The sequence below is a fragment of the Myotis lucifugus genome, unplaced genomic scaffold (assembly GCF_000147115.1).
Source record: "Myotis lucifugus unplaced genomic scaffold, Myoluc2.0 scaffold_136, whole genome shotgun sequence".
NCBI lineage: Eukaryota > Metazoa > Chordata > Mammalia > Chiroptera > Vespertilionidae > Myotis > Myotis lucifugus.
The window spans coordinates 433,899-443,787 of NW_005871184.1; the positions used below are offsets into that span (position 1 = coordinate 433,899).

A 9,889-nucleotide genomic window follows, 5' to 3' on the forward strand; every position below is an offset into this window, starting at 1 on the left:
AAATGTTTCATAGAAGGTGGGAACTAAACAGGACTAAAGGCAACGACATAGAAATGAGTTTGGTATGTTTGGGACACAATGAGTGAAGCTGTTCAGCTGGAACAAAAAAATATACAAACAAGCATTTTAAAAAAGGAACTTCTTGATGTGTATGGTGGGAACATGAAATAATTCAATTGATTTTCTTGTGTGACCTATAAAAAAAAGTAAGACTCATTAAGAAATGGTCACACCACATATTTCCAGTTGAAGCTTTGTAATGTCTGTTCACTACATTTTGAAAGACAGATTCCCAATTAAGAATTTGAGTGGTCTAGAAACCCATTCAATAAGTATTTAATAGTGGTGAATGCTGTTGAATAGAAATTAGTAAGAAAGAATGGGGTGTGTTTCCTTTGGTATGCTTTGCTAAGGCAAATGAGAAACAGCTTATTATTCTTGTCTGTAGTTTTATCTGGAATATAAATCTCACTTCCAGTCACTCTTTTAACCCTAAATTACAGGATAATTGTGATTTAGTTTTGTCCTAGCTGGTTTAGCTCAGTGGGTAGAGCATCGATCGGCCTGTGGACTGAAGGGTCCCGGGTTCAATTCCAGTCAAGGGCACATGCTTGGGTTTCTGGCTCAATCCCTGGTATTAGATGGGCAAGAGGTGGCTGATCAATGATTCTCTCTCATCATTGATGTTTCTATCTCTCTCTCCCTCTCCCTTCCTCTCTGAAATCAATAATATATATATTGATATAAATCAATAATATATATAAAAGAATGTAGTTTTGAAGGCAAAAACTGAGCCCGTGGCATAGGATCAGTACTACACCCAAGATAAGGATCATGAGAAGGCATGTTCACTGAATCCAGTTTTGAAGGGAAAATCTCAAGTAATTTTCTTTTAATTTTTAAAAAAATTCTTCACCATTTGTTTCCCAGGTCTCCAAGTGCCCTACCTTTTTGTTCCTTCCCAGAGAAATCTACTGACAATTTCTTAGTTTGAAATTCTACCTACCAACCTCCAAAGCATTTCCAAAGTACAGTAACATCATCCTGAGTTCTTAGAGACATAAGAACCCTTGGTAGTCATTTGGTCCACCTCCCATCTCACCTAGGAATCACCTCTGTACAACTTCCTGTAAGTGCCATTCAGACCACAAACATGTGGGAAGCTCATCACATCCCAAGTCAGTGGTTTCCATTTTTTCATGGTTCTACTTGGAAGGAAATTCTGCCTAAATTAAGACAAGAGCTCTGCTTTCTGGAATTAATTAATCCAAGTTATGCTCTCTTATTTAAACTGAGGAAATCTTTGTTGAGACAACTTTTCAACTATTTGAGGTTGGTTCTCATAAACCAAAACTTTCTCTTTTATACCCACCACTCCAACTTCTATTCTTGTGTGTGTGTGTGTGTGTGTGTGTGTGTGCGCGCGCGCGCGCGCGCACGCGTGCACGTACTTGCCTTCTTCATTTACCATCAATCTGCCTCTGGTCTTTTAAGAGTACCAATGATTTCCTCACAGCTCACTCCTCAGCTTCAGCCTCCTCCATTTCTACAGTATTTGATACAGTTGACCTTCCCAAGTCTTCCATCTACAATCCACTCTTGGCTTCCTGAATTGTCCATTGATTTTCACTCAACTGTGCTAGCTCTTTTCTTTCATTGTGGTAAAATACACATGACATAAAATGTACTATCTTAGCCAGTTTTAAATGTACAGTTCATTGGGATCATTCGTACTGTTGTGCAATATCACCACTGTTCATCTTCAGAACTCTTTTCATCCTTGCAAAACTGAATCTCTAGACCCACTAAACAGTAACTCCCCAATCCCTCCTCTCCTGGCCCCTGGCAAACACCTTTCTACTTTCTGTTCTCTATAATTTTGCTTTTGTCTTCTTTTAATATAATGCTATTCAATCTCACAAAATACCCATGGACTCATATGTGAACACATATATACTGAGGATTTATTATGTCCTAGGTACTGTGCTAGATTCTGAATTTTAATCAAATTATTTCTTTATATTTTCAGCCCTATTTTTTATCTAGGTGATTGTCCAAACTGGCTAGTCATTAGAATCTCCTGTAAGACCTTTAACACATATACACACACATCCTATCTAATAAAGAGGGAATATGCTAATTGACCCTCACACCATCACAAAGATTGCGGCACCAACAGCCAATAAGGAGAAATATTCGAATTAACTGCCCCTCCCTCAAAGATGGTGGTGCCCACAGCCAATAAGAAGGGAATATGCTAACTGACTGCCCCGCTCTCAAAGATGGTGGCACCCACAGCCACAAGATGGCCAGCTGGGGAGGGTAGTTAGGGGTGACCGGGCTGGCAGGGGAAGGCAGTTGGGATGATTGGACCAGCAGGTGAGGGCAGTGTATATATATATACACTAGTAGCCCAGTGCACGATATCACACACAGTAGGCTGTCCGCCGCTTCTGCAGGAGTCAGTGGGAGCCGCACAACTTCTGCAGGAGCTGGGAGGGACCCGTGCCGCTTCCACAGGAGGCAAGAGCAAGCTGCCGGTGCCCATGGGAGGCAGGAGGGACCCACACTGCTTCGGGAGGCTGAAGGGAGCAGCCACCGCCCATGGGAGCGGGGGTGGGATGCGGGGGTGGGGGAGGGACCTAGAGGTGCTCCATGTGCACTCAGCCTCGGTTGTTACTGTGACACCATAATGGACAATTTGTATATTACCTCTTTATATATATATTAAACTTTATTTTGAAAGACAGGTTTCCCCCACTATCTAAAAGTAGAATATTCCTATGAAACCTTTCATAAGCTAAAATGGCATAAAGTAAAGAAGCAATTACCTTAGAGCAAACACATCTTGCTAATGGATGCACAAAAGAAATAGAAATAAAGCACAGATGCTCACAGACATTGTAAAATTTTATGGCCACTTGATCCTGAGATGCTGAGTGTAGTTCCTGGGTAAGAAGCTTGGGGAAAAGCAAGGGACACCTGTAAATTTATATTTACGGGAAACTGCAAAGTATAGAGCATACCCATAGTACACTCTCACTCACTCCCATTTCCTTTGATGTTATCATTTTGCATTATTGAGGTACATTTATCAAAACTAAGATTCAACATTGATCCATTAATATTGACTAAACCCAAGGCTTTATTCTGATTTCACCAACTTTCCATTAATGTCCTTTTTCTGTGTCAAGATTCTTAGCAGCCTCTGGTCTGTGACAGGTTCTCAGCTCCACCTTCAAGAGGGGCAGTATCTACATATATTATTTGCAATTATTCTGTTGAGGAAAATGTTTTTCCTTCTCTTGGAAATTCTTTAAACAGTTATATTTATAGGAACATATTAACCAGACTTTAGTAGGTCTGGGGAGAGGCCTGATAACCTTTACTTTTTACATTCCTTGGGAGAACAATCAGATTTGGAGTCCAAAATAGTTCACATCTCCACAGGAAAACACACACACACACACACACACACACACACACACACACACAACAGCTCTCATTCACATGTGCCATAAACTCCTTGTCTCTCTCGGGTTAACAGTCTCAGAGACAGTTTTACTTGTTCCTTCTCCTTCCTAACCCACACATGACTTGTCATTCTATCCTATCAATTCTTGCTTAGAAATATTTATTGAATTTATTCCTTTGTCTTCATTGCCTGGTCCAGACTTTCTGGGCTAGTTAACAGTAGCTTTCTCTTTACTTGCCTCTTATTGTATTAGTTCTCTTTTTCTGATCTACTCTGCACACTAAAACCAATATTTAAACCACTGCATACTCTGGATTATTTCCCTTCTGAAAAACGCCACAATAGCTACCCAATATCCATTAGTATTGTACTCCCAAGAAGAGGTCCTCTGGCATGAGTCAGCGGTCCTCTGACATAACATTATTAAGTTAAATAAGGCTAAATGAATTAATAAACCTGTGATTTTCCAAAGAGGGGAATGTTACAGTAGTAACTCAACCAACTCAGTCAAATTGAAATAAGGCAATAAGGCTGAACACACACATTGTACAAATTTTTGTCACTGTTTTGGAATTAATGTTTCTAGTCTACAAGTCAGGTAAATAATATACTACATATTCTCAAAAAAATGTAAATAATAAGTAAAAGTATTTCATGGCTATTTGACTTAGCCTTGCTGATAATCAAAGTAGGTTATTACCTAATTGATGTGACCTAAGATTAAATACTCCATCTCTCTCAACCATCTAAAAAATTATCTTATTTAGCAATTAGAAATTCATTTGAGCTACCAAGATTCCCTTTTCAAGATACAAATATGCCTGGGAAAGCTAGCAGCCATTAGCAGTAAGAGCATACCCATTTCTATCAGATGGCTTTCTCTTAAGTTGTAGTCTGAAGCACTCCTGACCAACTGGACTTCAGATTCTTTGTGGACCCAGGGGTCTGTCCGAGCAATTTGTAAGTGCATCATGATCATGGCTTAAGCTTAACCTGCACGCAGCCCTGATTCCGGCTTGTCTGGACCCTCCTGGAAAGACACTGATCCTTACGAAGATGCTTACGAGCATGGTTCATGGGTATTCATGTCTATATCCTGGCATGAGCTGACTACAATTAAAGGGTGAGAACAAACAAGATGATGTTTTTCCCTCCAGGCTCTCTGTGGACTTAAGGGGCACAGGAGTACTGGGGTGAACAATCCCCACAGAGATGAGGCAGTGCCAGAAGCTTGCGCCCCTGGGAGAGACATAAGTATCCTCTGTCCTCTGCACCTTCCATTTTGGCACAGGCATTGGCAGGCCGAGCTTCAGCAGGGGCATCACGGGGTATGCCTGCAGTATTGGGCTCTCCCAGAATTATTCGGGCATTTCCACACCACAAGAGAGAATCATGCAATGGCGAAAACTGATTTTGTAACAGTTGTTAATATGCAAGTGTGGGCTGTGAAACTTGAGGTTTTTCAAGTGGAAAAAAAAAAAACACATGCAAAAACTCCAATTCTCTTTTAAGTCAAAATCATGTCTGAAGAGGCAAATCCTAAAATCTTCCAGTGTTTGGGGCTTCAGTTACATCATTTGTACAATGGGAATTTTACCTGCTGCCACCTTCTGCTTTATAACTTCAAAGCTAGATATTATAATCATAAATACATTCATGTTTTCTAGCAGAACTTAAAACCAACTTGCAAATATTAACGTTTTAGATTTTAATAAGGAGAACGTATTTTTTACCTTAAAACACACTCATTTTTTTCAAAAGAAAAGTTTTTCCCCTTTTTCATTGGTTATAATTTCAGTGTTAGTGTTACATAGCAAGTGGATGTGAGGGAGAAACTAAAAAAAAAAAAGAATTACAGAGAATGACTCAATTTTTTAAAGATAAAAAACCCACTTTAAAGAAAGTTATTGCCCCTTTACCATATTTCTCCAAGAATCAAGCATCCATGATTATCTCTGTGATGATAACGTTTGCCTGAAACAGAGATCCCATTACATAGGAAATGGAAGTTAAGTGATATTGTAAAAAGATTTTCTCTTAAATTTCCCCATGAAAGTGTTGGTTACAGATCACTGCAATGTCAAGTTGGTAAGAACTTTAGTCTCATCTAAAGCAACTGCTTCATTTTGCAAATGAGAAAATCAAGGCCCAGGAATTTATAACTTGCAGGCATCTCTGAGTCACGGAATAGCAGAGTAGAACCAGGTCTCATGCCTGCTCATTGCCAGTTCTCAAGGTACTTTTCACTGACACACACACACACACACACACACACACACACACACACACACACACACTGGCTAGTGCATCACACAGTACATTGCTCACATTCCTTTCAAAAAGTAAGTACAATAACATGTGACTTAAAAGTACAGTGAGCATGAGAGAAAAAGGACCACTTTCTGTGAACACTGATGCCAACAAAAGACAGCCTTTGGCATTTTGCAGCGAGTGGAGCTTCAGGGGATCTAAAGACTGAGTTCAATTCCCTAAGCCAAACATTCAACAGGGCAGTTGTACATTTAGGTTACTCTGAGTGTACAATAACACTAGGTTAGGGTTTTTCTGCTTTTTAACAGGGTTTGAGAAAAAAGATAAAGCACTGTGTGATAGTAAAGGGGGAAGAATATCCATTAATCTGGAATAATAATTTCTACCATAACATTTCACTGGGCACATCACCCTAATTTAAGGCCTGAATTAGCTCATGCCTGGATCACAGCTGAGACAATCAGGTCTCTGGCCCCCAGCACCTCTCCCCCTGCTCCCACACTACACCCCACTGACCAGTTTACCTCCTTGAATCTTTGTTTGCATTATATCATTCCGTATTCAAGACCTATGATGGTGTGTGTTTAACTGTTTATTGATTCATGTCCAAATATTTTAATGTAGCTTTTTTTGGCTCTTCGTCATCCATCTGCCTCTCATAAATTCTACTTTCTGGCATGCTGACTGACTGTCTCTCCAGGAAAACAATCTTATTCCCATCACCAGCCCTTGTATATCATTGGCGTCCTTTCTCTACTATTTCAAATGCTACCCAAGCTTCAAGGCACCCACTCGTGTCCTCCAGGCAGCTGTTCCCCACTACCCCACCCTCCACTGTTGAAGCTCTGGTGGAGGTAGCTCTCCCTTCCTGGCTTCATGAATTTTTCTCTTATTGTGTCATATCTGTTAGTCTTGTATCCCCAATTCAACATAACATCTTTTAGAGCAGAAATCATGCCTTCGAAATTACATCTTGGAGTTTCTTAAGCCCTCATCCCACTCCCATTTCCATATACTCGAGCATCCTGCTGACTGGAGCAGATGCTCAGTAAATACTTTGAGTGTTGGACAGTCCATATGAGTTGTAAGGAGAAATTTCCACCTTCATCCAGAACTGGCATCGCATCAGCACTGGTCCTGGGCGTAACTCTCAGACCCATTGCTCTTCTTGGAGGCTCCACATCACTCCACCACTAACCTGTTCCTGACTTCTTCCTCCTCTGCAGGATTTGTTAAATCAGTTCCTTCTCTCTAACCATGGTCTGTCCACTTCCAGCCGAGGTCACAAACCTTTTTAGCCACCTCTCTGACTCCAAGGAACAGCCACATGAAAGTTTCCACTTAGGTTCCATTTCTTTTCCCTCCGTAAGAGAAATCCCAGCCCTTCCTAGGCTTGAAGCTGTAGACGCTTCAGCTGTGAAGACTCTCCTCTCCCACATAAATGCCCCAAGCCCAGGTGTCCCTGCCCCACATCCCAGCTAAGCCTGCAAAATACTAGTTTTCCTTCCCTCCACCCCCCTCAAAATGGCCCTGATGTCGATGGGATGCCCTAAAGTGGTGGGTTTTCCTGCTACCTTATCACACGGGAGGACCAAGGGAGCCTGGTTTCCAGCTGCATACACCTCCCCCAGCACCTGAAGTTCCAGGTTCCTGTCTGCCAGCACCGACTCCCAAGGCAGTGGGGTCAGCCTCCAGGGGTTTCTGGGCATCCTGCAACTCCTCCCACCGGCCTCTGCCCTCTCTTCCCTCACACCACGTGACCACACCCAGTGGTCCTTAACCTAACAACCTAGATTAAACCTTCGAAATGAAGAAAAGTTTTCCCTCCTGCAATTTCTCCTTAAAATAAAGAATATACAGTCACATGCTGCCTAAGGAGGTTTGGCCAACAACGGACCACATCTAGGATTGTTGGTCCCCAGAGACTATAATAAAGCTGAAAAATTCCTATCACCCAATGACTTTGTAGCCAGCATGATGTCATAGAGCAACACATTACTCAACGGTGTATGGTGATGCTGGCGTAAGCAAACCTAGTGTGCTGCCAGTCTTACAAATGTATAGCAATACAATTATGTACAGTACAGATCACTTGATGATGATAAGAAGTGACTGTTACTAGTTTATGTATTACCTATGCTACACTTTTTATTGTTATTTTAGACTGCATCTTTCTACTCTACTCCTTAAAAACAAGTGTCCTGTAAAACAGTATGCTTTGTTACACTAGCAGCAGTCTCATACATCTTTGTTTACCAAGTGCCCTGATTGCATGCTTTTCTCTTGTGCTTGATTTAATTTCATGTTGCTTTGTACAGTAACACGTATAGGCTTGGGACCTAGGAACACTAGGCTATACCATAGGGCCTGGGTGTGCATTAGGCTATACCTTCTGAGTTAGTGGAAGTACACTCCATGGTGTTCACACGATGGTGAAATCCCCTAACAACTCCTTAGAATGCGCATCCCGGTCTAAGCAGCACATGACTAGATCCCCAGGAAAGCACCTGTGCGTTTCATGGACAGCGCCCTAGGGGGAACATGTCATTTCCTTTTTCTTTGCTGCCCCATCAGCAACAGGAGATCGGGTCTCAGAAGTTGCCTTTTCTCCTCCAGCTCCCCCCACTGCTCCAGCAAGAAACAGGTGTAAGAATTCAATCCCAAGCCGAGGCCAGCTCGAGTCTCCCCAGGAGTAATCTCTCTCTCTTACCTCTGGCACACACACCAAGGAAAGACCCATCCACCTGGCCCTGCACTCCCAGCCCGCATCTTAAGCCAAGGAATTCTCTTTCCAACTACTCCCGGGATATCTTTCTCTTCCTCCCCAATGCTCCTGCTTTTCCTCCCACCAATTCTCACTCCTGAGCAGGAAGCCCCCCACGGAGCCCCCCAAGGTTTTGAGGGCACCCTGCCTAGCAACCCAGGTCCTCCGCTCTGAGCCCACAGCTGCAGCACCAGCCGCTGGGCCCGGGATCCCTTCCGCCCTCTCGCAGCCCCCGCGCGCCCAGGGACAGCCCCAGCAGGTGCCCCATCGCCAGGCCCTTAAAACGTCGCACTCTCCCAGCGGCCCAAGTTCCCTGACCTGCCCCTGTCAGCCCCACGCCGCCCTGGGTCCAGATGCCAGCTCAGATCAGAGTTCGCTCTCCCTGCGACTCCACCCCGGCTTTCCTCCTGGGTCTCCAGCACCCAGAGCGGCCACTTACCCAGGGCCAGGAGCAGCGGCAGGGAGCCGGCGCCGCTGCCCGGGGCGGTCAGGTCCATCAAACCCGCGCTGCAGGGCGGGCAGCCCCTAGACGAGCCTCCCGCCTCCTCCTGCGTCCCTTTTCCAGGCCACGGGGCGTCCGAGGAGGTGCCTGGAAACTAATCCTGGAGCCAGAAGGAAACGAAACTACTCTTCAGGCTGGAACCCTGGCTACAGGGCAGGCAAACACCCAGGGCGGCGGCCTCCGGATCCCTGAGAGTCGCTGGGAGGAGGGAGCCTCCTATTTATTTCTGCTCTTTCTGCACACACCCCACCAGCCAGGCGCAGGACGGCGAGGTGGTAGTCTCCAGGTTGTTCCCACCCAAATTGCCCCACACCCACACTGAGATTCATATTGGGGCTGCCCTGGGGCCAGCTCAGCCGCTCCACCTGCTGGGTCGCGCCTGACTGTCCCTGTCCCTCCGCCTGGGGGAGTAAACAGGTAGCCGGGGAGCAGGGAGAGAATGCACGCCGGGGAGTCAGATGTGTCCTACAGGCCTGCAGGCAGCCCAGGGAGAAGCCTGCTAAACTCTGAGGGAGAAGCAGAGAGTCAAATGTGCTCTGGAATTCCAACTTTCCTGCAGCCAATTGCCAGTCTCTTGGAGGGACTAGCGCCAAGCAGTGCTGTGGTTAACCTCAGGCATTTGACAATTTACAAGCCCTCTATTTATATGTATCATTTGTTGGCTATCTGGGAGTTTGGACTCCCCAAGAGCTACTTTAGAAATGTCATTTATATCTTTATTTATTCATTGATCCATTGTATTTTTACTTATTTATTTAATTCATTCACTCTACTGGATCTGTAAAAATAAGAAGAATGCTTTTTGCCGGTCTCTATTTCATCACACCTCCTCTTTTATGGAGAAGTGGAATCTGATCCAAGCATTTTCTGGAACACA

General features: G+C 44.0%; 1 protein-coding gene across 1 annotated transcript in view; it reads right to left on the reverse strand.

The window, feature by feature from the left end:
- BTC (betacellulin) overlaps positions 1-9,062 on the reverse strand; it is a 42,417-nt gene extending 33,355 nt beyond the window's left edge. The window contains exon 1 of the mRNA XM_014460606.2: positions 8,950-9,062. Coding sequence (XP_014316092.1) covers positions 8,950-9,007 — 58 coding nt within the window. The 5' untranslated portion in view covers positions 9,008-9,062. The remainder of the gene's footprint in view (positions 1-8,949) is intronic.
- Positions 9,063-9,889: the final 827 nt, after the last annotated feature.